Below are 27,724 nucleotides of genomic sequence, written 5' to 3'. Positions count from 1 at the left end.
TCTAAAATGCTGACTGCTCAATCGTCTTTCTTGGAAGTATTCGAATTTGATTATGAATTTCCACTATATTGTTGCTTCGATACGCATTTTGAACCTAATAAGATTCCACGGCTAGTGTCTCGAGCATAATCTCAAGGACGTCGTTAGGGAACGATTTGAATGCTTTTTCGATGTTATCTTCTCTCAAATTTGCTATATTCTCACCATTGATAAATACTTAAGACTGTAAACAATTAATATAGCTTAATTACCATCCGAGTCTTGTTTGATTTCAACACTTTCACTAACAAAACGTTTTACTACGGTTGGTAAAAAAATCAAAAACTAATGAATCTATCTACGTAAAAAGTAAAACTATGAAAATCATGAAGAAAAGAAAACATAAAAGTCAAAAGCAGCAGAGTCCACCGTATCAGAGGCTCACGTTAAATCTTAACCCAAACAGCCACACTCGGGATTCCACGGTGAACCACGAACATCATATAATACCCAGGCGGTGCCACGTAGGAGTTAGTTGGTCCTTCCACGTCAGCTTTATACGCGAAAACAGATAACTGACTCACGCGCCTCACGCGCAACACCAACATCCTCTGGTTCATCGCCGTCGAGTGAGTGCTGAACGACGGCGCCACTAGCCGCACCGACACTCCTCCGTCGAACATCCCGAACGCCGGAATCGCGAACGTGACCGCAAAACCCTGACCGTACAACATATTCCCGGCGAGCTCCACCGTGATAATCGTCGGCCTCACGCGCACGTACTGCGGATCGAGGTAACGCGGGAGGTAAGCCTCGAGGCTGAGCTCCGTCGGGTACGACCTTGCCGTGAAATTATAATTCCGGTGAGGATTACTTCCTCCTACTAAGACTCTGCCGTCGGAAAGAAGGAGAGACGCGGAATGGTACATTCTAGGGATTCGAGTCGGGGCAAGGATTTCGAATCTTCGGGTCGGGTCAGGCTCGTCGGGTAAATACAAAATCGGGTTTAGAACAGCGTTCGTTGCGTCCTCCCAACCAGCGGTTCCGTTAGCCGCACCGTTAATGATCAAAAAGTCACCGTTTGGTAACAGCAACATATCGCCCATGACACGTGGCGATGGCATCTGCTCCATGATCCATCTCGGATTCGGGTCGGTCACTTTCAATCTCCCGCACGAGCGAGATCCTCCGACGAAGATTTTAGGGATCGTCCTCGCCGCTTTAAAGAACGCTCCCGGGGGAGCACCGCCGCATACCATAACCTCAGCCGCAATCTTCGATCGGTTACTTTCTCCGGTGAGTAAGAGAGGGAGGAGCACGGAGGAGCCAGTGCTTGGGTAGTTACGTTTATCGCCGCCGGGAATCACCGGAAACTCCTTGATGATCCGGTGGTTGACGAAATCGAACAGAATCGATCTCCGATTAGCGAAGATGAAGAGGTTGCCGTCGGGGAGGAGATGAAGAAACGGATAAAGATTGTTCTCTTCATTCGGATCTCTCGTCTCGGCCAAGAATCTGAGATTGAAGACGGATTTGCCCGGATTCTTGGGGTAAAACTCGTAGGTGAAGGCTCTTCTGCCGCCGACGATGATGATCCGACCATCGGGAAGAATCTGATTGGTTGAATACCACCGGCGAGAGGAGAGATACGCTCTGTTCTCAACCCAATCACACGAGAGGCTTCCAACTCCGTCGCAAGGTGTGAAGACACGTACAGTTCTTTCGCCGGAGCCGTAACCACCGGTTTGGATTAAAGAACCGGAAGCGTTTAAAGAACCGGAGGAGCACCACGTGTCGTACCGAAGCGTGAGTGGGCGAAAAGTGTTCGAAGCGACGTCGTAGAGGAGAGAATGAGCAGAGCAGTCGAAAACGGTGGCGTTTTGGCAGAGATGAGGAGGGAGAGTGAGATTCGAAGGGCCGTAGTCGGTACGGTCGAAGATGACGACTTTGTTGTTGTGTAGAAGCTGCATGTGCATTGCGGATATACCTACACTCGGCTGCAGGAGATCCCACCTCCCGCCGGTGAGTATCGCTAACGGTGAACGTGGGAGGAGCAAATCCGACGTGGAACAGAGGAAGAAGAAGGAGAAGAAACATAAAGCGACGGCGTTAAGGTTCTTCTTGAACCTTTCTTGTTTCATTGTTCGTGTTTATTTTCAGCTCTGAATATGCTTTTTCTTCCGGTGAAAGAGGTTTTAACAGTTATAGCTTTTTGGGGTAATTACTAGGGTTATTGTGTGTTTCTTGAAACATTTATTGTGTTGTTTCTTTCTGGTGAAATGTGTGATCAAGACTCACAGTGCTCTAGTACATAACGAGATTTTGTATCATATGGGTCAAGATTTTTATTTATTGCCTTATGCAATTTGCATATAAGTGGGTGAATTTTGGATCTGTGTTATTATTGATCACGGACCATATTCACACAGATAACATTTTTGGATTCTTTTTATCAATTTGATGTATGAACAGTTTCAGAAATCAGTAGTCCAAAATAAAATTTGTTCATTTATGTCTTCTCCAAAATTTTTCAAGGGAACAGAGAGTCCCGCCATTAGTTAGCTTCTGACCGCAATGGGGTAGCTGTACTGAAGACCAATAAATTAGTGAAATTATTGATATAATTTATTAAGTACAATTATTTTTTTAATAACTGATCCATACAGTAAAAAAATTCTGAACAAAGCAAAAAGCAAAAATAGTTACCTCAAATTGGGTAATTTATATCTCACTAAAAATAATATCAGGTCAAGGCAAAAATAACTGAAAATATTCCAGAAAAGAAGGATTAAACAAAGATATAAAAAGCTATAATTGGAGTTTAGGAGAAATGACGACCATAGAGATTTAAAATTAATGGTTGGCTAATCTCTGTTTATTCTCAATCCTCCATTGACTCTTCTCTCTCTCTCCAGTCCCTCTTGTTATTAAAGCGAATCCGTGATTCATATCTGAAATCTTTTAATCCCGGCAGGCCTATTTATCTGAAACCACAACCTCCGCTTGAGGTTCTGCCGGGAGATAAAAAAAACAAAAACAAAAATAAAAAAATCTCAACGGCTTTGATCGCAGCATTTACAAATATTCGAAATGGCAGCAGCGTTTTTGACTCTTGGCGGTTTCTTTTTATCGTTATTAGCTATAGTGGCTCCACAGGTTGGAGCCCATGTGGCTGTCTTTGATAGCTACTGGATGCAACGTAAAACCGATGCATTAAAACAAACATTTGGCTCTTACGATCCTAATCCACTTAACGTCACCAACCACTTTAATTACCATGTCAATTTGTGAGTTCTTCTTGTCTTTCTTAGGTCATATTTTTTTTTTAACCTGGCTTCTCAAACAAGTAATCTAATAAAAACAATCTTGTTCTTGTAAACAGAGCTGTGGATGCCACGGAATCAATAAACGATACAAGGAGAGAGCTTACACAGGTAAGAAGTCGTCGAAAATTGCAAAAACACGGCGGAAAATGCGTAGCTTATAACCCCATAGACAAATGCTGGCGATGCGACCGTAACTGGGCAAATAACCGGAAGAAACTAGCGGAGTGTGCTCTCGGATTCGGCCGGAAAACCACAGGAGGAAAAGACGGACCGATCTACGTTGTCACCGACGCGTCTGACAACGATCTTATTAACCCTAAACCAGGAACGTTAAGGTATGCAGTAACTAGAGACGGACCCCTTTGGATCATATTTGCAAGAAGCATGATCATAAAACTGCAACAAGAATTGATGATAACGAGCGACAAAACAATCGATGGAAGAGGAGCGAGGGTTTACATCATGGAAGGTGCTGGACTTACGCTGCAATTTGTGAATAATGTGATCATACACAATATTTACGTCAAGCAAATCGTTACTGGTAACGGTGGGTTGATCAGAGACTCAGAGCAGCACATAGGGCTAAGGACAAAAAGTGATGGTGATGGAATCAGCTTGTTTGGAGCAACGAATATTTGGATCGATCATGTCTCAATGACAAGATGTGAAGATGGTATGATCGATGCAATTGACGGCTCCACCGCCGTAACTATCTCCAATAGTCATTTCACCGACCACCAAGAGGTAAGAAAACAAACAAATACTCTGTTTTTTACTCATGCAAAACACAAAGACTATATCACTAGATGATTCTATAGAATATAAAAAGGTCTCCTAATCTTGCAAATGAACAGGTGATGCTGTTTGGGGCGAGGGACGAACACGTGATAGACAAGAAAATGCAGATAACGGTTGCGTTTAACCACTTTGGTAAGAGACTGGAACAGAGAATGCCTCGTTGCAGATTCGGAACGATCCATGTGGTGAACAATGACTACACACATTGGGAAATGTATGCAATTGGTGGAAACATGGACCCTACAATCATTAGTCAAGGAAACCGTTTCATTGCTCCTCCTAACGAACAAGCCAAACAGATAACAAAGAGAGAGTACACGCCATTCGTTGAATGGAAATCATGGAACTGGCAATCAGAAGGAGATTACTTCCTCAACGGAGCTTACTTTGTGCAATCAGGAAAAGCAAATGCGTGGAGCGCTAAACTGCATAACCCGATTCCAAGCAAGTTTGCAATTCGACCTAAACCGGGAACGATGGTCCGGAAACTTACCATGGAAGCAGGAGTGCTTGGCTGCAAACACGGTAAAGAATGCTGATTACAACAATACCATTTTTTCCCCCTTCCAACAAAACAGACGAAGCTTTTGCTCTATTTTAGCTTGTTGATCAAGGAAAACAATATAATGAGAGAAAGGAGAGAAAGCTTAAAGCAAATTGTTTTTCTATGAACGGTGTTTTGTAACTAACACTGCATATATAATGTTCGGATTATATTATTCTTAATAGGATTCAGGTTCCTTTTTTTGTGTGGAAAAAATGAGAAACGCAAAAATACCTTATACACATTTTCATTAGCTACTTGTCTTGTTTCATGTGTCATTGCAAAGATCATCACATTACGCATTGACAATAATCAAATTTATGGAATAGAGAGCAAACTAAGGAAAATAACACAGAGTTGATGGAAGAAGCAATAATATCACATTTATGCATTAACTAGCTTTATTTATTTTGTAACAAATATGTGCAGTTTCAAACGGTTCTTTTGGATATTTTCTATCAACTTCAAAAATCAATTAGGAAAAAAGAAAGTAACTATTCAAAATATGTTTTAAAGGGTTCTTTTGTTTATCTTATTTTAATCATTATATAAAAATATAACCGTTGGCAAAAAAAAATCATTAAAATATGTAATTACCTTTTAAAATTTTTCTAAATTTTAATCAAATTCCTAAATTGTCTAAATTGTCTCCACGTAATCAAATTCCTAAACTACATAAAAAGAAGAAAAAAAAATCAACAAACGGCTCTCTTTGGATTATCAGATTTTTCAAAATAACTTCAAAACGGCTCTTTAACGGCTCTATCTTCAAACGGCTCTATTATAATATAGAGATATATATATTTTTTATAACGCTCAAATTTCCCAAAACAAAGTCAAAATCCTTAATCTCTAATTCTCTTTCTCTCTCTCTCTATCGCTCTCACGAAACACAAAAAAAAAAATTATAATCTTTGAAAAACATCGCTCTGGTAATCATGGAAAATAAAGTTCCGACGTGTATTTTCTACTATGGTGGACGAGGTATCTGCTTGAAGGGGGAGAGATGCGATTTTAGTCACTCGGAGACATTACCTCGGGGTGAAGAAGTACTCGCGCATGGCAAATTTGTCTTGGAGAAAATCGCAGAATCTTTGGGAAGAGATGATATGTTTAAAGGCTTTTACAAATATGTAGACTTTAATATAAGTGAAAATCATAGTTTTTGGAGTTTTAAAAATACAAACTCGAATTCTTGAGGCGTTTTTTTTGGTAAAAATTTAATACTTTCCTATTGTTTTTAAAAATCCATATTATCAAGACGACTTATAGGGATTTCCATCAAATCATAAATTTACATGCACAAAACTTCAAAACATGATATAGGTTTGTCCGCCCATTAATCCTGCACAAGCAAATAATTTAAAAGAGCTTTTTGTTGTGCCTTGTCTGAGAAGTTAGATTTTGCATGCAAAATTGAAGAAATGTTTCCTTTTAATTATTACAAAGAGAATTAAATTTGTTCTTAAAAAAATATATAAATAATGAAAAAAAACTACAAAGGTAGACAACAAGAATCTAATACTTAGAATGAAATGGATAGACCACGAGAAATTAAACAAACAATAAAGAAGAAGATTACATTATAGATAGACTAAACTCTTGACTTCCTTGAGTTCTTATCGAGTAATCATGTGGTGTGGTTATGCCTTTTCCTCTGTTAGAAGGTGAGACCCATGCATATTCCTTGCGCTTCTTGTTCAGACCTTTAGATGCAGAAAAAAAGATCTTTTCCCCAGTAGCTTCCCCATGCATTCCATGAGAACTTCACCTTCGAATACCAAAATTAAGAAACATTAACACATAAACAGATACAAAAGCGGATCATGGTTCCAAGAACTCTAATATAATCACAAGCATGGAAGACACGCCATCATCCAACCGAGTGGGATAAACTATAAACATACAAAGCAAAAGCAATCCTGGAAAACAACAGTTAGACAAAGAAACAGTTAGATGGAAAAAAAGAAGAAGAAGCAATGAGCACTAACAAGAATCACATTCATAAAACAAAGAAAAAACTCAGGGAAATAACAAACAGGATACAGCCTTGAATCTCAGGAGAGGTTTCACCGCAAGTCTCTTGAGTATGTCCTCTACGACAAGGTGGGGCAGCGATTCCATCCTTTTGTGTTTTCTTAGCGTTCAATGAAGAACCAGACCACAAAAAAGCAGAGCACAACTGATCTATCTCCCGAATAAGAGCTTTGTTGATTAGAAATTATTTATTCTCTATTTTGGTGATTGTTGTTTCATATGCCTCTCATTGTCATTTATATATTTCTTGATTGTAAATGTTTGATTCTCTGTTTTGCTGATGTATCAAATCGACCGTCTACCTTATAGATGTGGATATATGTTTTTTAAACGTAAGAAGATACCCTTCTTGCAGAGCTTTAGCTATTGGACTACATTGCACTATCTACCTAAACCATTTTCTTATTTGTTACCGCTTTTTCTTAACAATGTTGTGTGTTGTTAGAGTATATGCACTTAACCCTTGGTGATTATTCTATATATACCAAATAGTATGTTTGTAATCTAGGGGAAACCTTGGAGATGGAGCATTCTCCTTTGACTCTGGCTTTCGCAGATGCAGTTGGGGCAGGCAGCTTTTAACTAGGCTTTGTGTTGTCAGAGCCAACATTACTGCTCTCAGTGCTTACTACTAGCACAGCTGAACATTTGAGTTCTTTCACCTTTATCGCTGGTCTCTACAGTTTTGGGTTCATCATTCCTCCAGTTTATCCAAAAGTGGTGAGTTCTCATCTTTCACAACACCAAACCCTACGGGAACTGCATGAGTAGTGTTTCAGCAAGTTCACTATATTATGTCCTCAGACAAGAAAGAACCTTCCCTTCAGGCTTATTATATCCGCAGACAAAAGAAAGAAAAAAAAAGAAATGAAGAATTAAGAAGAAGAAGAAGAATATGGTAATCAAGTCAGTGGAAACATGACAAAGCAATCCGGGAAACACACAAGACTCTTAACTCTAGACCAAAACCATACCTTGGAGAGGTTGCAAACTCGGACGGACAATAACAGATAGTTGACGGAAGAAGCAATAAGATCACATTATGCCATTGACAATAAGCAAATTTTTTAATTGAGATATATACATTGTGCATTGAAATAGAATAAGCAGATTAATTTATTGAATAGAGAACAAACTGGGGAAATAACAGACAGGAAATCGGATGGAGTCTTCCAAAAAAGCTTCAGAAATCCCTTCCAAAATAGGATTATAACTTTAGGGTTTTAGCTTCATCGCCTTCGTACTCCTCGCAAAACGGTGAGTCATCTCAATTTTGGTTACTTTAGGGTTTTAGCTTTGTTAAAATTTGGAAATCGGAAGCTTAATACCAAAAGGGTACTCTTAGTTATGAGAAATTTGTAAACTTGGAAGCTTGAAAATCCAAAAAAGAGAAGTCTTTATACCTAGAGATGGAGCTCGTGTTTCAGGAGTTGATGTTTCCTTGTGTTCTTTGGTTTCGATTTGATAGCTGAAGGATCGCCAGCTAGATTTTATGTTGGTCATTCGATATACAAGGGGAAAGCTGCGTTAACAGTAGATCCAAGAGCACCAGAGTTTGTGGCTTTAGACGTAAGTCTCTCTCTCCCCCAAAGATTAAAGAAGAGCTTCTAATTGTATAACTATGGTTTTGACTTTTGACTTTTGATTTCACATCTGATTTATGTTTGTTTTGTTTGGTAGTCTGGAGCTTTCAAGTTGTCAAAAGATGGTTTTCTACTGCTCCAGTTTGCTCCTTCAGCTGGTGTACGACAATACGATTGGAGCAAGAAACAGGTGTAGTTATATCTCTTAACTTCTTCAGATGATCCATTTAGCTGTATTCCTTAAGCTTTGTTAAGTCCATCTCCCTGGATTTGGTGTTATGAGGCAGTCTTTTTTTCTATTACGAACTTGGTAAAGCTTCATGTCAAAATGTTGCAGGTGTTCTCATTGTCTGTTACAGAAATCGGAACTTTGGTAAGCTTAGGCCCGAAAGAGTCATGTGAATTCTTCCATGATCCATTCAAGGGAAAAAGGTAAACGTCATTACAGAGTAATGATAGTAGATGCATTCTTATTTGCTTGTTTGTGATCGGTGTGTTTGTTGTTGTACGTAGTGATGAAGGAAAAGTGAGGAAAGTGTTGAAAGTTGAGCCTCTCCCAGATGGTTCTGGTCACTTCTTCAACCTAAGTAAGTCGATAGAAATCTTCTTTTTGTTTCTTGTCAAAAAGATTTAAACTTGGTATCTAACGATTTTGGAGATTCGTCTATGTATTAGGTGTACAAAACAAGCTTTTGAATGTTGATGATAACATTTACATACCAATCACTAGAGCAGAGTTTGCTGTTCTCATCTCTGCTTTCAATGTAAGATCATAAAATCTCTCGTTTTCACATTACATGCGTGCACTTGTGAATAAACATCTTTAACTAAACTTGTATTTCTCCTGTATCGCAAGTTTGTCTTGCCTTACCTTATAGGCTGGCATGCATTTGCGAACTCAATCAAACCAGAAGACGCAAACAAGATGAACAACGCTTTGCCTAACTATGGAGGAGACTATGAATGGAATAGATAATGAATCTTAGGGATAGATATATCAGAGATCATCCTACTTTTTTTTTGGTTCGCTGATAGCGTTGATCTCTGTTCGTAGAATTGTAGGTAGCAGAAGAGACTAAACGTAGTATTTTTTTTTGTTTTTCCAGTCTTTTTGACTAAACGTGGAAGTGCATTTGTGTTGTCTCTCTCGGTTGTACCTCAAAACAATAGTCAATTGATATCTTTATTTTAGCTGTTATTTGATTTGAGAGCAAATGTCATAGCATTGGGAGTCCGAGTGATCCAAATGCTCAGGCTTGGAGGTGAGGCTTAGAGGGTTTGTCTAAAGATATTGGAGAAAGCGAGAGTGCAAGACGACCAAAGCACAAACCTCTCTCTTTAGTAGTAACTATCACTCTACTCCTTCGGTTTGGGTCTGAGTTTTTGTCCGGTTAGCAATGGTTTATTTTGGGTCATTAGTGCATGTGCATCTCATCATAAAGTATGATAATAAGAAAAATATGGATAAATAAAATAATGTTCTCTTCATGTCATCTTTACAATTTAAAGAATCACATTTATCCAAGAAGTTAAGTCAATACAAAGATCACATTACGCATTGAGCAATAAGATCACATTGTGCATTGAAAAATAATAAGCAAATTAATTTATGGAAGAAGCAAGAAGATCACATTTATCCATTGACACAAGCAAATTAATTTATTGAATAGAGAACAAACTGGGAAAATAACAGACAGGAAATCGGATGGAGTCTTCCCAAAATAGGATCCTCTGACTTGGTTTTGAGGTCAAATATCAACAGTGCTCGACGAGACACATGATCACTAAACAACAACTTCTTCGTCTTATTCTTGTTCTTGTTCTCTCCATTTAAAAGTGCTAGTGGACGGAGGACGGATCGTGTTCTGACATCAAAGAACATTCGACATATATACAGATCGATGGAACAAATGTTGTCCCAAGTCTTGTTGCTTGAATTGAACGACCATATCACTTGGTAGTCCATATCAATGTGGGATAGGGATACGCACAAGCGGTTGTCAAGGTTGCACATGACGATCTCGGAAGGATTGGAATTGGCAAAGGGAGCTTTAGAGATGACTTGAAAAGCTAATTCGGTGTGGAGATCGAAAGATACAACTTTGGTTTCTTCGCACTCTGTGAACCAATGAAGCGACCCATCTACAAACACAGGGTCAGTTGAACCAACAACACGATAAGGAGCAGCGGGAGTCACATACCTCCAAGAGCTGGTGCTAAAGTCGAAAACTTCGCATGTGGTAGCGTTTTCTTGGCCTATCATTGATATCAATCGTATCGTATCGTTGATATGTCACGTTTATGGCAACCTCTCTGTTGCAAATATGATATGATATCTGATTGATGATATCTTGCAAATATGTTAACTGAATATTCCTATTCTATCACTGAGCAGAGGTTTCACCGCTAGTCTCTCGAGTATGCCCTCTACGACATGGTGGGGCAGCGACTCCTTCCTCGAGCAACTTTTTTTCGACACCATTCCACTCGCCGTTCCTTCCTATTGTCACGAATCACGACGTACGCTTACATATAAGCGAAAAAAATAAAAGGGAATAATGGGTGACAAGAGATTCGAACTCGTTACCTGAGTCTCAATATTAACACCGTTTACCAACAGAGCTGAAGACAATTTCTGTAAACTATGGGCCGAAATATAACACCGCTCAGTGCATACAAAGTACAAACAACACATTATGGTGAGAATCATCCACATATGTTTAAAGGGGAAAGAAAAAATCTAGAAATTATGTAGTGTTTGGGTTTTATGAGAAAACTTCATACAAAAGTCCAAAAAAATAACCAAAAATTTTTTAACTCTGCCAAATATTATATATATATATATATATAAAGAAGAATTTTAGTTCTTTGAAATGGCAGCATTTTCAAAATATTTGTATAATAAAATTGGAGAAAGCTTTTCACTAAGAATGTTGCATTCCATAAAACCCAACTTATATATATAGCATTCCAGTGAACAATGTTGCTGGTTTCAAAGCTTTTAAAGCTTTTCTCCAGATTTTCTTCGATTACCATTAGTTTCTAAATTAAATATCTTTCTTCAAATCCTAACTTGTAATCTGTTTTTCTTGTGTGTGTGTATAGACTGCAGGTTTCAGACTTCATCAGCGGTACACATCTAAGTTCTTGAAACTTCTAACAGACCTCAGCGCTAAAATGGGAGTAACCATAAGTGAAGACACCTACCTCAATGTCCCCAAAGGAAGGCAAAGAGTGAAAAACGCTATTTCTTCTGATTGGTTGGTCATCGTTGTTTCTTGTTAGTAAATTTTTGAGACTACTCAGACAAAAATATTAAATAGGAAAAACATATTGAAAGATGGAGAACCAAAACTCAAAATTATGGAAATATATATAGATATATATATATGGATATATATATATATCTAGAAATTAAGGAAAGAAATATGTTAAAGATTACAATACAGTAAAACCTCTATAAATTAATACTCTATAAATTAATAAACACTATAAATTAATAAATTTTGCTGGTTCCAAGTCGGGCCAGTGTAAAAATTAACAAAATTTGATAAAATAATAAGATAATAAATTTTTTGAAATCTCCATGTAAAATATGGTCCCAATAATAGTATAAATTAATAATCATGTAAATTTATATATATAAATATATATACTGATATAATAATGTATTTTTTTCCTAAAACTCATTTCTATAGAAAAATTGTAATATTGTATTTTCAAACTATAATGATATCCTCTAACATATCATAAAAATAGTTAAAGTTTTAAACTTTTCAATTTTTAGATATGCATCATTTACAATTTGATAATTTGACACATTATTAAAATAAGACAATTGATATTATTATTCATAAATTTGAATTTATGTATGTCATGTGTATAAGTCAATTTGTCTATAGTATTTGTAATTTATTGTCAATAATGTTTTCTAAATATTACAAGTTCAATTCCTAAACCATAAAATTTACAAAATTCGAAAGGTTAATCTTATTTTGCTAAAATTATTTTAAACAATAAAAAATATATTTATAAATTAATAATTATTAATTAATAATTATTAATTTACACTATAAAATAATAATTATTAATGTATAGATAAATTAATATCACTATAAATTAATAAAATGTCTTGGTCCCAACATTATTAATTTATAGAGGTTTTACTGTATTTGTAATTTATGAAATTTAACATTATCTCTAAATAGTAGTTTTTGGTTTTTCCAGTCTAAATAAAATAATGTTCTCTTCATGTCATCTTTACAATTTACAGAATCACATTTATCCAAACAAGTTTAAGTTGTTTAACTAACTGTCTAACTCTAATCTCTGGGTTTAAGTGTCCGGTTAATGGGTACAGTTCGCCCTAACGGTTAAATCCGGTTAGGAGCAATTCACTCGCTCGGTCGTCCAAAGGGCAAAGCAAATCCAACTTTACAGATACGTCAGAGGAGCCAAGTTTCTAGAAGATCATTCCCCCATCACTGCGTACCTTATACGTTCTTCTTCCCCGAAACCATTCTACTTCTTTCCCCCCCATTTCTCTCATCGCACGGTGAAAATCGAGAAATCGCCGATCTTTGATTCGATCGGGAAGCTTCTCTGATCACCGGCGGTCAACGCCGCGGACAACAGATGTTTGCTTGAAGAACCTCTTCTCGCCGCGCATCTTTGCCTCTCTCCTCCGGCTTTTTTACTCGACAAGCGAGATCTGTTTCCACGGTACCCTTTTCATCTGATCTTCAATCCTCGATCTTTCTTTGCTGGATCCGTGGATTTTACTTTCATTTGAGCTGTTTCTTGTCATCATTTGGATATTTTTTGGTGAATTGATTCGATCTTAAGCTCTTTCTAGGCTAAAGTCTTAGTCTTTGATACAAAGTTTCTTTGTTTCTAGGCTAGTTAGGTGTTATATAGGTCGTGGACTTCTTAGGTAGATTCGAATATATAGCAGTTAATTGGTGAATTGATTCGATCTTAAGCTCTTTCTAGGCTAAAGTCTTAGTCTTTAATATAAGTTTCTTCCATATTTGGCAGTTGATGTTTGTTTCTAGGCTAGTTAGCTTTTATATAGGTCGTGGACTTCTTAGGGAGATTTGAAACTAGTACATATTTAGCAGTTCTAGGTTTTAGCATACCTGAAACTGTGAAAAGTTAGTTTATTTGACCATGTTTAGTAGTAATTCCAAGATTCATAGACGTTTTTGAGACCTCAGAGTGATGAATATTTGGGTTGATTTCTTATTTAGACTAAAGGGAGGATGTCGACTCCAGCAAGGAAGAGGTTGATGAGGGATTTCAAGAGGTTGCAGCAAGACCCACCTGCGGGTATTAGTGGTGCTCCACAAGACAATAACATTATGCTCTGGAATGCTGTCATATTTGGGTAATGGAATAAGGACCTTAGATACTGACTAAATATTCTGAAAACATTGTCGTTTCTGTACTTACTTAGACTCTGTTTGTTTCTAAATTTGCAGGCCTGATGACACACCATGGGATGGAGGTAAGGTTATGTTTATGTTATTGCAATTTGAAATTTTGGGAACGTGAAAAGTGGTGTGTTCTTATGTCTCTTTCTTGATGCTGGCAGGTACTTTCAAACTCTCACTGCAGTTTTCGGAAGATTATCCAAATAAACCACCAACAGTTCGGTTTGTGTCACGGATGTTCCATCCAAATAGTAAGTCATAGAGATACACAACATTTCTTCTCTCCATCTAGTTGATGTTTAACTTTTGGCTCGGGTTAACCTTCTTTTTTATATATATGTTGTGCAGTTTATGCAGATGGGAGTATTTGCTTGGACATTCTACAAAACCAGTGGAGTCCAATATATGATGTTGCTGCTATACTTACCTCCATCCAAGTAAATTTAACATGCCCTACCGATATCTTACCATGCCCTTAAATATTAGAATTACTGCCGTCTTCTCTAATCTGTTTTTCCCTTTGTTATTGCAGTCCTTGCTCTGCGACCCTAATCCGAATTCTCCTGCAAACTCGGAAGCCGCTCGGATGTACAGCGAAAGCAAGCGTGAGTACAACAGAAGAGTTCGTGATGTTGTTGAGCAAAGCTGGACTGCTGACTAATAGTAGTTAGTTGTAAGCTTTGTTAGCTCTCTCTCCTTTCTCTGTTTCACTCAATGTCACCATTCAGCAACAGCTTCTTTCTGTTTTCAATTATGTGTGTGTTTCCAAAACTCTTTAAGTGATTCGATGCTTTGATGGTTGGTTCTATGTAATCCAACATCCTTAAAAAACAACTTTGTACCAAACCAACTAAATTATTCACTTTTGTGTATATATGTATTACGTTTTTCTTGCTAGATACCAAGAACAACTTTGTATTCTAGTTCAAAAATGTTGTGCTATGAAAGTTGTTAAGGGCTTTGGTCTTCTCGTTCTATTGCTCATTCATTGCGTTGCTTTCTTTGTGACGATAATCCCATTTCTACCCCAAAAACTGATGCTTGACATGATGAGATTGGTAACCACAAGTATTAGTAGTTCCAATATAATGTTTGCTTCTGTTTGAGTTGTTATAAAAGTCTCGTCTCATTTCAGTATATTGCTTTTGAAGCTCTGCCTCTCTCTTTCGATGAGAATTACATTCATCTTGTTATATGGTTATTAACCGTTTCTTTGCTTCCTTCAGTGATGATGATTTTACATATTTCTTTTACGTCTACGATTACGAACCACCAAGCCCGAGGTTCCCACTGCTTGTCCATCCTTGTTGCACTTGAATCGTGTATTGCAGATTCCATACAACATCCTCTATCGATGGCCGCTTCCCTTGATCTTCACAGAGACAGTTAATTGCAAACTCAACTGTGGTTCTCAATGACTCATATGCATATGTTCCTCTCACACACGGATCTGCCAAGCTTCGCAACACCGATGGTTCGTCTCTCAAACCATTCTCCAGCTGAAGCTTCAAACTTCCCAACTCTGAAGATGCTGCCGCTAGTACTTTGCCTGTGATGATCTGAAGTAGTATCACTCCAAACTGGTACACATCTTCTTTCTCTCCATCTTCGTTACTAGGGCTCTCCGCTCCAACCTTAAAATGCCCCAAATGATTATATATTTCATGAGACTAAGTCTTGGTTAGCTCTGGTTTGTATATTTGTACCTTGGATGGTAAAGGGATAGTATAACCACTGAGTTTTACTGTGAGTGTTTCATCAAGTAAAATATTCTCTATATCCAAATTGTTCCCAAATATTCCTGGTGCCACTCCTGTGTGCAAGAACTGTATTCCTCGAGCGACTCCAATGGCTGTAGACATTCTCTGAGGCCATTTAAACACCTCTTTCTTTCTCCAATCTGTCAAAACAAAATAATTCAAACTATTAGTTTTCCATCAAAAGTCAAATATCTTCTAATCGAATTATCCTTTTCAGGTAGTACCGGTGAGGTAGTCTCTCAAAGACCCGTTAGAGATGTATTCTTGGACAATGAAAATGGTGCTTCCGGCGTATGGATGATGATCTTGATAAGTACCAATGCAGTGTCCAAGAACACTGACCAAATGCATATGCCTTAGCTTTGATAAAACTTCCATTTGTTGAGCCAAATTTTGTGTTGAAGTCTTCTGTTTCAGCTTAATACACCTCACTGTCACTGCTATGCCTTCTCTAAGGCAACCTTTATACAGCTGTTTAGAAATTAGATATACTGATTAAGTAGAGACTCAAGTTTATATCATGTCGTATTTACATTTTCATTTACCTGTTCTCCACAGAGATTTGCTGCATCAAAATTGTTGGTTGCTTCTTCAAGTTCCTCCAAAGAGAAAACTCGGTACGGTGATAGTCCAATCACCGCGGATCTCATGGTTTGCGGTACTCGTCCTACATTTGAAATACTCAAAGCTAGTTAACTTAATGGCTGTGAAAACTTGATTCAAGATTTCAAAAGTAATAGCGTTGCATTACTTGCATCTGGTACTGTCTTTGATGTGGTGGACCTGGTGTTGGTGCTGCATACAGAGACCTTATCGACATTGTTTGGTTCAACTGTCTCTTCCTTTGATCCTGATTTTCTCATTCTAAACAAAACCAAGCCAGCCAAAACCGCTGAAACGAGGATCACACCAATGACAATGCCAATCACCAATCCAAGTTCTATTCCTGTATCTTCTTCTTTCTTTTCTTGATCCTTAGTGTCAGACTTCACAGCAGCGACTGCTTGCTTTGCTTCGTTTTCACAGAAGGTAACTGGACGCTGGTATTTTGCAGAAGGAGAACCATTTACAGACAAGCAATTGAATGTGAAGAGCACTGTCTGGTTATGGAAACTCTTGGAAGATAAGCAAAATGGAAGCTTCCCAGTGAGAAGATTCCGAGAAACATCTAATATTCTAAGCTTGGAGCTGCATAACGATGAATTTGGAAGTGATCCACTCAACAAGTTCTGTGACAAACTTAGATTCTGAAGCGAAGGAAGCGAGAACAGGAATCTTGGGATTGAACCAACGAACTTGTTGGAGGAAAGGTCCAGGCTTTGAAGCTTATTCAGCTTCTTGATCTGTTCTGGAATCTTAGATCCAAAAGAGTTGTTCCTTAATGAAACAGTGATCAAATTACTTGCTAGTGAAGGAACAACGCCAGGACCGAGTTTATTACCGCTTAAATTCAGCTCTTGAAGATTAGACAATCCTCTGAGATCAGGAACGCTTCCATTGAACAGATTGTTGGCTAGAACAAGACTTCTCAGGTTCTTAAACGACGAGATCTCTTTAGGAATTTTCCCAGAGATGAAATTGGAACTAAGATTCAGAGACTGAAGAGACGAAGATAACCTAATGATCTTTGAAGGGAGAGGACCAGAGATGCCAAGAGAGACAAGAGACAAGGTCTTTAAGTTTGAGAGTTTTGTAAGAACAGTGAAGAGCGAGTCACTGGAGAATTTCCCAGGGAGCTTAACTGTTCTGTTTCCTGTGACGGTTAATTCGGTTACGTGACCGTTGAAACAGAGGATTTTGAAAGAAGGAGATGGAGGAAGGTAGCAGAAACTGGTCAAGTTGGTCCATGATCGAAGAATTGGTGGATACTGTAAATGCTTTTGGATTTCTAATAGAGTTCTTGATTCACTTGACGTAAGCTGTGATTCTGAGAGTGATGGCAGAAGAAGAAGAAGGACAAGGGAAGTGAGAGTAAAGGCTTGGCTTGTAGAAGAATTATGCATTTTCTCAGGAAACAACCAAAGAGAAAGAAAGAAAGATTAGAGGAACAGGGAGATTAGTGTGAGTTGATTAGTAGTATTTAAAACAAAGAGGTGTTTTGTACATAAATTCTTGAGATCTTTTTTAGATCAGAGGCAGATTTTCTCGGGAAAATGGCAAAGAAAACAAATAAAAACAATGTTTTGGGACAGAGCAAGAAAGGAAAAACAAGTTTTTAAGTGGAGAGAAGAAGACAATAATAAATACAAATTTTTTTTAGTGTTCATCATCTTTTGTTGATTGTTTCACATTGACAGACTGTTTTACTGCTTCGAAGAAAGTGATGATAATTTCAATTTTATTTTATTTTAATGAATTAGAGATCCTTAAAATACGTAAAATCCACATGAAATATCTGACTATTTATCTACTTTTTTTGATCCAAAATTGCCACAATTAGATTTTATTATTTATATTTACTTCAACTTGTTATTATAACTAGTTTCTCTGTAATGGGTCAGACCTTTATATTTATTACTACTACAAAGAAGCATTCATTGGATAGAGAGATGCATAGACATGCACCATCCTATACATAGATACATGTTTGACGAATAAATGTTTCTAGTTGTACTTCTCTCGATTCTTCCCCGAAGTTAAAATTCTTCCATCTTTACAGATCAAGGATCAACAAGAATTTATGGAGAAGCGTTTCTTCTAATAAATTAGCCACCAGTGTAAATGTGTAATGAAGTACTATTATGTAGTCAAAGTCAACTAGGGAGCAAGCTTTGTTTTTTACAGTTGAGCATCAAAGTTCCACGTCGCGGGTTGATTAGCAGTCTCACGTGCTAACTACCTCTCGGTCAACGTAATGGTCGACGTTTTGATCAGATCACGCCGATCATTACCAAAGTCACCGTGGCTATACACACCTTATGTAAAAGAGTTACATGTCCTAACCAAATCTTTAGACCATATATATGATCATCTTATAGATCATTTAATAATCTATATACATCGTACTTTTTTTTTTATGCATGATCATCAAACCAATCAAACTAAAGTAATAATACTACTAATTAGTTTGACCAATATATTTTGTAATCATCGCGCTATTATTGATTATATATAAAGAGAGATGTTTAGTTATTTGTCGGTGAGTAAGTTTAATTAGGAATTGAGGTGTCGTTTTGTTTTTGTGTGTTTTAGAAAGTGTTAAGAGATTCTAACAAATGTTCCGCCGTGTTTCTTTTTGGTGTGATGAACTGTCCATTACCTTTTCTTCTTCTATTCTTTATACATCTAACTCTTAATGTTCATCTTTAAGTGGCCTGTCTTACGATCCTATATTCCTAATTAAAAGAAGTTTGGTTGTAACAACCAAAAAGTTTGGTTATGTATAAGCTAACACCAAACATCAAATTTTCATCCCAAATACAAGAAACCGTTCAAAGTAAGTTAAAATTTGTTGTACACAAAAGTTTGAAGTTGATAACCCCTTATCAGAAGCACTCGAGAACATACAAACAAAAAGCTGATGATGAGACTCAAAACCAATATTTTGCCACAGTTTCCAAGTAGTCATGATTGAAAGATGTATACTTTTAATTTTTAAAAACAAAAAGGCAAGGGTAGATAAAATGCGAGTTAGCAGGCACAGCACATGCATCTGCCTTTGTAATAAGCGACACTGCCAAAGCATCAATTAATATTAGTGTACAACATGCATTTCTTCTTTTAAAATATCTTCTCAAATAACTTACTAAGCATTATTATTTTTGGGCTTATAGGCTTGTTAAAGTTTAAACCCCATCCATATGTATCAAACTCACACTTTAGGCCCAAACATATGCATGCATTTTTAAGTCAAGTCCATACATCTACTTATGTCTGTTATATACTAATTTAAAACAATTAATATTTTTTTTCGTTTTTCTTTTTTTGTCATCATGCACTATACGTTTTTTCCAACTAGGAGTCGAAATCACATATTCAAAAATCTTCAAAAATGGTATCACCAACCATTTGTACTAAAAGGATTTGATTTGAAACAATATATAATCACATTTAAATCTGTTTGTCTGTTGATAATTAATTACAAATATTATATACAAATTCATTTATACACATGGTATACATAAATTTGATGTATAATATCATTTACTGTATTCTAATAATTTATCAAACTATCAAAATGTAAATGATGTATATCTAGAAATTAAAAACTTTAATTTTTTTTAGCTATTTTATATCATTATATAATATTTTATATCATTATAGTTTGAAAATATAATATTATAATTGTTTTATAGATATAAGTTCTAGGAGAAGCATATATTATTATATAAGCATATATAAATATATATATATATATATGATTATTAATATATGATATTATTGAGACCATATTTTACTTGAGAACTTCAAAAAAAATTATCTTATTATCTTATCAAATTTTGTAAATTTTACATTAGCCTCACTCAGGACCAACCAAAATTATTAATTTATAGAGGTTTTACTATACTAATTCAGAACAATTAATATATATATATATATATATATATATATATTTTTTTTTTTGTCATGCACTATGGAATCGAAATCACAAACTCAAAAATCTATAAAATGGTATCACCAACCATTTGTACTAAAAGGATTTGATTTGAAACAATATATAATCACATTTAAATCTGTTTGTCAGTTGGCAATTAATTACAAATACTATATACAAATTCATTTATACACATGACATACATTTGAATTTATGAATAATAATATCATTTACTGTATTCTAATAATTTATCAAACTATCAAAATGTAAATGATATATATCTAGAAATTAAAAATTTTAATTTTCTTTTTAGCTATTTTATATTATTATATAATATTTTATATCATTATAGTTTGAAAATATAACATTATAATTGTTTTATAGATATAAGTTTTAGGAGAAGCATATATTATTATATAAGCATATATAAATATATATATATATATATGTAAATTTACATGATTATTAATATATGATATTATTGAGACCATATTTTACTTGAGAATTTACAAAAAAAAATCATCTTATTATCTTATCAAATTTTGTAAATTTTACATTAGCCCCACTCAGGACCAACCAAAATTATTAATTTATAGAGGTTTTACTGTACTAATTCAGAACAATTAATATATATATATATATATATATATATATTTTTGGTTGTCATGCACTATGGAATTGAAATCACAAACTCAAAAATCTATAAAATGGTATCACCAACCACTTGTACTAAAATGATTTGAAACAATATATGATTACATTTAAAATCTATTTGTCTGTTTGTGTGGTAAAGTAAAATTTTAGTTGTTGTAACGGACAAATGAAATTTTATCTAGATAGTTAGAGAATAGAATACAAATATCATCAAAAGCTGTTTATGACTTAAAAATTTGATTAAAGTACAAGACGTTTGGATTTAGCAGACTAACCACTTGAAAAGGTTTTTGGTATTTTCTAAATATTTTGATTTAAATAAATTAAATAAATAAATGTGATATGGCATTCTAGCTTTTTTTTTACCAATATATGGCATTTTGGACATTGATTCGATAATGACACCCTTAATTAACTGTTGATTCTTATTTTCTTTTCAAAGTAATCATTTCAATCATCATCCAACGTTATGATCCAAAACAAAAAAGTGAGGGCATTTCAGTAAAATCAAGTCCATTTGACTCCTTTAATTTGGGCCCAGAAAAGGCCTAGATTTAAGACTTTGCTGCCAACACATCATTCCAAAAACGACGTCACTTTTGGACCGAAATTAATTTCGTCCAGTCCTTTATTTTGTTCTAATTAATAAAATAAATGAACTCTCTGTCATCTTCTTCTTTCGCTATCAGTGGAACCGTTGGGAGAGAGTTTTCTTCACTGTGTGTGTGAGAGAGAGAGAGAGAGCTACTATGCTTTTTATAGCCTTTTTAGGTCATTGATCGATCTTTGTTCTGGAGACTTTAAAGGACAACATTCGAAGAAGAAGCTGTGTTTTAAAAAAGAGTTTGGTACTGATCAATCGTTTTAGCCTTACATTCAATTCTTCTGAGGTTGACGTTTTTTTTTGTTTAACACTATTTTGCAAAAATAATTTTTTTGTCTTTCCTTTTGATTTCTCTACCCAGATCTGATTATTTATCTCTGATTTTATTGGAAAGATTTGATTTTTATTTTGGTTATTTGCTCAATTAGAACTTTTACAGAGCTCGCTGCAAGGCTGCAACTATTTTTTTTTAGGTTTCTATTTCTATTTTTGTTTCTGGATCTTCATGATTTTTGTTCTGAGCAGTCTTCAAGATCTCTGCTTTTTATTGTTTCACTTTATTTAATGCGTCGGATGATTCATGCTACTTTTATGTTCTATCACTGTATTCACTGAACCAATGGCTTTAACTGATGAGTTGTGTGTGCTACTGTGTGTTTTATAGGGTTTATATTTGATCGTTAACTGATTTTTTGCTTTTGGGTTTAAGGAATTAAAACTTGTTGAATGCTACACAGCCTCATGTTCATGCTCATTATTGTCTATGGTGCTTTGATAAACTAGAAATTCACAGACTTTAAGCTTTTGCTTGTGAAATTCACAGACTTGGCTTGTTCTTCTGCAGGTTTCTTCAGTTTAGCAACTTACTATTTTCAGACACGAACTTGCTTTGTTAAGGATGGGAAAGACTCCTGGTAAATGGATCAAGACTTTGCTTCTCGGGAAGAAGTCTCCCAAGTCGAGTTTGGAAAACCGAAGCCAGAAACTGGTAAAGAATATTGGAATATCTACTTTGCTTCCGTTAAACATTGTGGATAATTCTAACCATAATCTGTTATTTGTAATGTACAAAGGGATCTGCTAAGAAAGAAGAGCCGGTGGTATCGGTGGCAGAAGATTTTTCAAACTTAACTGTTGATCCACCAGTGGTTTCATCACAACCAGTTCCGGCTTCTACTGCTCAACATGTGGCAAACAATGGCGATGAGTCCAAGGATAATCTCGAGTCAGGGAATGACTTGGGAGAACTCGAGCTTGAACGAGCTGCAATTAAGGTTCAAGCTACTTTCAGAGCTCATCAGGTACTTATTCTTTTGCCGTAATTAAAGACAAATCTACCTGAATATTTTTGAAACATATAAGATTCTGGTAATGATGTTTTGGTTCATCTACTGAAGGCGCGTAGAGCATTTCGGACCCTTAAAGGTATCATCAGGCTGCAGGCAGTTATCCGTGGTCACCTGGTCAGAAGACAAGCCATTGCAACATATTCGTGTATATTTGGAATTGTGAAGTTTCAGGCTCTTGTTCGTGGCCAGAAAACTAGATCTTCAGATAATGGAATTGTATTTCAGAAAACACATATGGTAGAATCTCTTTGTCACACCTTAATTTACATAGTTGGCTGATTTTGTAAGCGTGTCATGTTTTTGATTAAGCTGTAATTTTCTGTCTTCTTTCAGGAAGCCGGTGATTCGGAAGTTTTGCAATCGAACACGTATAGTTGGATGGACAATCCCACAAAGTTCGTCTTTGTTAATAAGGTATTTTTAACTTATGTTTCATGGTGCTTGGTGGAAGAATAAGTTTCATAACTCCTGCTTGATAAACCTGGATTTACCAATCCTGCAACATAACTTATGTTATCTGTTTCTCTGGTTTTTCAGCTTCTAGCTTCTTCACCAACTGCATTGCCTCTGAAGATCCAATATGGTCCTGAGGAACCTAACTCAGCCCAGGTTTGGCTTGTACGCTGGACACAATTGCAAGTTTGGTCTTCTGGCTCACGAGTAGCTAGGGTTGAGATTCCAAAACCTCAGTCAAAGAAGCGAAATTATCAAGCAGTGGTTGAAGCAGATAAGGCAAGGCCAAAGCGAGTTATCAAGAAACCATCTGGTCCAAATAGTGGAACTGGCGCCATCCGTTCTACAGCTGAAACTGATAAATCTAAACGAAATGTGAGGAAGGCTTCCACACTTGGCAAAGATGCTCTGAGAACTGAGAGTAACAAAGCTAAGCCCCATTCTAGAAAAAGTAAAAGTTCCACAAAGGAGGTATCTCCTTTGGAAAGTAAAGATGAGAAGCCCAGTCCTAGTCTCAAAAGGTCTTCGCTTGCAAACGGGTCAAAGAAAGCCACCTTTAGATCTGCTGAGAAGAAGAAACAAGATACTGCTGATTCTGAGCAGATTGAGCATGAAGAGAAAGTTTCAGGGAAGGTTCTTGAAGGAGGAGACAATATTGAGTTGGCCGAAACGGAGAAAAGTACTCTAGATTCTGTGCAGATAGAGCCTGAAGGGAAGGTTTTAGGGAAGGTTCTTGAAGGAGGAGACAATATTGAGATTGCTGAAATAGAGAAAGATACTGCAGATACTGTGCAGATAGAGCCTGAAGGAAAGGTTTCAGGGAAGGTTCTTGAAGAAGGAGGTAATATTGAGGTTGCTGAAAAGGAAAAAGATATCACAGATTCTGTGCGGATAGAGCCTGAAGGGAAGGTTCTTGTAGGAGGAGATAATATTGTGTTGACTGAAAAGGAGAAAGATAACACTGATGCAGTTCCGGGGGAGCTTGATGTTGTACAAAATGAGAACTCACCGGTTTTGGATAAACTGGAGGAAGATGAACCCAAAACCGCAGAGACCTATGATAAAGGTGATGACCTCAAATGTTCAGATGAGAAGATAAGCTCTGAGAACAGTAATGTTTGTTCTGATAACACAAAGCCTACTGAAAGAAGAGCATTGCTGCCTGCAAAAATTGACAATCAAGATCACGGACTTACACATAGCGGACGAAAAATCCCCAGCTACATGGCCCCAACTGCATCTGCAAAAGCCAGAGTCAAAGGAGAAAGCTCTCCGAGGTTTTCCCTAGAGAAGACTGAGATAAATGGGTCAGTGCGACGCCATTCACTGTCATCTCCAGCCAATGGTCAGCTGAGTACTACTACCATGTCTCCAAGGGCTCACAAACTTCTCCTAGCCTCAGCCAAAGGATCTATGAATGGTGACAAATCTCTTACTTCTTCCAAGGACATAACTCGTAAGCAAGACTCAAGTTTACACGATTCTTTTCAAAGTTTTAAGCTTTACTTAAATAATAAACCTCTTAACCCATTTTTTCTGTATTGTTTCAGACAAGTCAACAAGAACTGACTGGAAACGGTGAAGGCTCAGGCAAAAGAGAGTGTCATCTCATCATCTTACATGGTCGATATCAATTACTTAGTGTGTTTCCTCTGCTTTTTGGTTTGGTTTGGTGAGTTTAGAGTGTTTGGTCAGTGTTCATGTTAATAAACATCCTTTTCATATATGTTGCTTCAGTTTACTCTGATATGTTTAAAGACACAAAAAGGTTTGAGTAAATAGTTTCATCTTTGTATACATCTATTCGTTCACTCCTCTCTAATTACACAGATATACCTGAATCTCAACCACTCCATTTTACATATGTTATACATACAAACTTATGAGCAAGGCATTTCTTCAATCAGAGCTTTCATCTTACCCGAGGAGGTTTGTTGTAAGAAGGTAAAGACGATGCACTGGGAGTTGCGTTGTGCAGCGGCCGATCCTGAGAATATCTTACCGGAGATTTCTGCACAGGAGAGGCATGATGAGACCTCGGAGATTCCATATGCGTGTGTTTGGTTCCAGGTTTAGCAACAGATTCTAGCTGTTCTAATGTGACTAAAACCTCTGACATTTTCGGCCTGAGCTTTGCATCGGGATTTAAGCACTGCAACGCGAGATTAGCAGCTGTGAAAGCTCCCTTTTGTGGATATTGACCCCCTAGTTTCGTGTCCATTATGCGAAAAAGCTTTCTCTTATCACCAAGGTACGGTGTTGCCCAGTCCACAAGACTATATTCGCTTCCCCCGTTTGAATTGTCCATGGCACGTCGTCCTGATATTAGTTCCAGTAGTACAACCCCGAAGCTGTACACATCACTCTTTGCAGTCAATCTACCTATATGGAGGATGAAGATGAGCTTGCAGAAAGTGTCAAAGAAACAGAAACAATCTAAAAGTCAAAGATATTTGGTTAAGCTTTTCAAGATCAGTAAGTCAAAGCTTTGAAACATTCTTGGAAAAAAGCTTGTGAAGTGTTCTCACACAGAAACTGATAAAACCTATTTAGAACTACAGATTGACTCGTGGTTTTGTGACTTTGTCTAGTTTAATGCCGCGTATATGGAACAAACCTGTGGCGACGTATTCAGGAGCTGCATAGCCATGAGTACCCATGACCTTTGTTGACACATGTGTATTATCACCAGTTGGACCTGCTTTCGCCAAACCGAAATCCGAAAGTTTAGCATTGAAGTCCTGCATTAAGACACAGTTCCTAACCGTTAGGAATCATAAGCGAATCCCAAAAGCTGTTGAAAGAGAGTTTTTTGCTAGGGTTTATTACAGAGTCGAGTAGAATATTAGCAGCTTTGAAGTCTCTGTATATCACTTGTGACTTTGCTTCATGAAGAAAAGTTAGCCCTTTAGCTGCACCTACTGCTACTTTCATCCTTATCGCCCATGTAAGTGGCTGCGCACCACCTGCAAGAACCATGAAACTAAGAAACTCCCAAGCTTCATCATGAATTCAAGAACATTGTTGAATTTACTGAAAACATACGTCTAAAAAGATGATTCTCCAAGCTTCCTTTTGGCATGAACTCATATACAAGAAGCCGGTTTTCTCCTTCAGCGCAATACCCAATTAGTAGTACAAGATTAGGGTGACTAAGTTGACCAAGATAGTTTACTTCAGTCTGAAAAAACCAAAACAACATCTCATGTCAGCAAAACACATCAATCATGGTGAACTAAAAAGGGAGAAGAAATGTTACTTACCAACCACTCTTTATGACCTTGAAAGCCTTCAGGCTTAAGCTTCTTAACAGCAACAACGATTCCAGAACCAGGTCGTGAAGCAGTGAGAGTTGATTGATCAATCCATCCTTTGAATACACAACCGAAACCTCCTTCCCCTAGTACACTATCAGGACGAAAGTTCTTAGTTGCGTTCTTCAGCTCGTTAAAACTAAAAGCTTTCAGGTTTGGCGATGAAAGTATCTCTCCTTCTGTCCTAAGTGCTGGTAATGGTCCTAAACTGCTATCTGTGCTATAAGAAGCTGTGCTTAGTCCTGAAGGAGCCGTTGAACGGCTTGTCTTGCTCGAAACTTTCGTGGATGAAGAAGCTGATATACCCAAAAATGATCAATCAAACATATGAATACTAATTCAGATATAAACGTTGACAGACACAAGTAATAAAACAGAGGAATTCGAAAGGTTTGACTTTTTGATGATGATCCAGAGATGAACAAATAACTTAAAAAGTTACAAAGATTTTAACTCTGACCCGCAAAACTATTCTTAAAAAACCATTTGGAGAATTAAAGAAGAAATCTCCAAGAAACTTAACATAGAAACCAAATTAAGTTGGAGAGGAACTAATTACCGGAATTGGCATGGGAGCTATGGTTGCTATCCACTTTAGCTGATGAACCTAAGCAATTACCCATTTCAGATAAGACCCCAATATGGAGAGACAAAAGCTACTGTTCTCTTGGAACAATGGAAACAGATGATTTAAGACAAAAGAACAAAGTCTCGAAGAAACCAACACAAAACAAGCTTTGTTTTCTTGTCGTACAATAGTTTTTATCTTTTATAGTCTTAACGGCGGCGCAGTGTCTGCCTAGCTTAATAGATGTACACGCTAATAGAATGAAAAAATATTACAACATGAGAGGAAAATCTAAAAAAAGGAGAGAAGAAGGAACAAGGAAGGTGAAGAACATGGGATTGGGATCAGAAGCCAAAGAAGTACATAAATGATACAAAGTCGTCGTGTTCTTTTTGTTTTGTTTCTCAATTTCTCATAATAGTTTTTTTGAAATGACAAAAATGACCTCGAGTAGAGAGACTATTATGAGGATAGTTTTGGTAATTTTTATGTTATAAGTACGGTAACGTCATGCTCACGCCAATGAATCAACGTCGGTATTAAAATTATGCGACAGCTTTGCCAATGGATTCATTCAGTAATCTCCAGTGAATAATTACTATGGAAAAAGTCGTATTCACATATAGTATCGTCAGATATTATTTTGTGTCACTCAGATTTTATTAGACGAAGATATTCAAATTCTTCAGATATGATATTAATTTTCATATTAATTCATAATAAACTAACTCACATTACAATTAAATTCATATTAAAATAGTTTATTACTATTATTGTAGAACACGTTTT

The 27,724-nt window shown here is 36.6% G+C and overlaps 6 protein-coding genes and 2 pseudogenes across 10 annotated transcripts; 4 read left to right on the top strand and 4 right to left on the bottom strand.

The window, feature by feature from the left end:
- Nucleotides 1–239: 239 nt before the first annotated feature.
- Nucleotides 240–2,347, bottom strand: LOC104755739 (aldehyde oxidase GLOX pseudogene; annotated as a pseudogene). Its single transcript, XR_015587038.1, has one exon. The product of XR_015587038.1 is annotated as an aldehyde oxidase GLOX pseudogene (transcript).
- Nucleotides 2,348–2,777: 430 nt separating this feature from the next.
- Nucleotides 2,778–4,988, top strand: LOC104755738 (putative pectate lyase 3). The gene is made up of 3 exons (XM_010478194.3): nt 2,778–3,266; nt 3,362–4,049; nt 4,160–4,988. Exons 1-3 carry the CDS (start codon nt 3,070–3,072, stop codon nt 4,640–4,642), a joined length of 1,368 nt encoding a protein of 455 aa, XP_010476496.1. The 5' UTR covers nt 2,778–3,069; the 3' UTR covers nt 4,643–4,988.
- A 2,218-nt stretch (nt 4,989–7,206) lies between these two features.
- Nucleotides 7,207–9,253, top strand: LOC104759222 (single-stranded DNA-binding protein WHY1, chloroplastic-like). Its single transcript, XM_010482173.2, has 7 exons — nt 7,207–7,255; nt 8,153–8,253; nt 8,365–8,457; nt 8,605–8,699; nt 8,781–8,854; nt 8,943–9,031; nt 9,124–9,253. The coding sequence occupies exons 1-7, from the start codon at nt 7,207–7,209 to the stop codon at nt 9,241–9,243; spliced, it is 621 nt and encodes a 206-aa protein (XP_010480475.1). The 3' UTR covers nt 9,244–9,253.
- A 668-nt stretch (nt 9,254–9,921) lies between these two features.
- Nucleotides 9,922–10,530, bottom strand: LOC147923357 (F-box/LRR-repeat/kelch-repeat protein At1g09650 pseudogene; annotated as a pseudogene).
- A 1,883-nt stretch (nt 10,531–12,413) lies between these two features.
- On the top strand, nt 12,414–14,596 carry LOC104755736 (ubiquitin-conjugating enzyme E2 1). Its single transcript, XM_010478192.3, has 6 exons — nt 12,414–12,989; nt 13,517–13,653; nt 13,748–13,773; nt 13,861–13,950; nt 14,048–14,136; nt 14,232–14,596. The coding sequence occupies exons 2-6, from the start codon at nt 13,529–13,531 to the stop codon at nt 14,358–14,360; spliced, it is 459 nt and encodes a 152-aa protein (XP_010476494.1). The 5' UTR covers nt 12,414–12,989; nt 13,517–13,528; the 3' UTR covers nt 14,361–14,596.
- Nucleotides 14,597–14,806: 210 nt separating this feature from the next.
- LOC104755737 (putative LRR receptor-like serine/threonine-protein kinase At1g14390) lies at nt 14,807–17,740 on the bottom strand. Its single transcript, XM_010478193.3, has 5 exons — nt 16,211–17,740; nt 16,005–16,126; nt 15,684–15,930; nt 15,406–15,599; nt 14,807–15,333 (listed from the first exon to the last, which is right to left on the bottom strand). The coding sequence occupies exons 1-5, from the start codon at nt 17,460–17,462 to the stop codon at nt 14,962–14,964; spliced, it is 2,187 nt and encodes a 728-aa protein (XP_010476495.2). The 5' UTR covers nt 17,463–17,740; the 3' UTR covers nt 14,807–14,961.
- A 3,463-nt stretch (nt 17,741–21,203) lies between these two features.
- LOC104755734 (protein IQ-DOMAIN 28) lies at nt 21,204–24,852 on the top strand. 3 transcript variants are annotated; one of them, XM_010478186.3, is made up of 7 exons: nt 21,204–21,495; nt 22,096–22,239; nt 22,325–22,552; nt 22,649–22,837; nt 22,934–23,014; nt 23,138–24,509; nt 24,604–24,852. In XM_010478186.3, the coding sequence occupies exons 2-7, from the start codon at nt 22,150–22,152 to the stop codon at nt 24,633–24,635; spliced, it is 1,992 nt and encodes a 663-aa protein (XP_010476488.2). In that variant the 5' UTR covers nt 21,204–21,495; nt 22,096–22,149; the 3' UTR covers nt 24,636–24,852. The 3 variants fall into 3 exon arrangements, with proteins under 3 accessions (XP_010476488.2, XP_010476489.2, XP_010476490.2); XM_010478187.3 differs by having other exon boundaries at nt 21,237–21,537; XM_010478188.3 differs by having other exon boundaries at nt 21,329–21,724.
- On the bottom strand, nt 24,823–27,322 carry LOC104755735 (putative serine/threonine-protein kinase PBL2). 2 transcript variants are annotated; one of them, XM_010478190.3, is made up of 6 exons: nt 26,927–27,322; nt 26,317–26,663; nt 26,099–26,234; nt 25,883–26,019; nt 25,671–25,794; nt 24,823–25,435 (listed from the first exon to the last, which is right to left on the bottom strand). In XM_010478190.3, exons 1-6 carry the CDS (start codon nt 26,988–26,990, stop codon nt 24,966–24,968), a joined length of 1,278 nt encoding a protein of 425 aa, XP_010476492.2. In that variant the 5' UTR covers nt 26,991–27,322; the 3' UTR covers nt 24,823–24,965. The 2 variants fall into 2 exon arrangements, with proteins under 2 accessions (XP_010476492.2, XP_087350133.1); XM_087494007.1 differs by having other exon boundaries at nt 24,823–25,431; nt 26,927–27,320.
- Between the last annotated feature and the right edge of the window lie 402 nt (nt 27,323–27,724).

This window comes from Camelina sativa, chromosome 17 (genome assembly GCF_030686135.1).
Source record: "Camelina sativa cultivar CO46 ecotype springtype chromosome 17, ASM3068613v1".
Classification (NCBI taxonomy): domain Eukaryota; kingdom Viridiplantae; phylum Streptophyta; class Magnoliopsida; order Brassicales; family Brassicaceae; genus Camelina; species Camelina sativa.
Note: the sequence above shows the minus strand (reverse complement) of the source record. Positions and strands in the feature narration are given on the sequence as shown.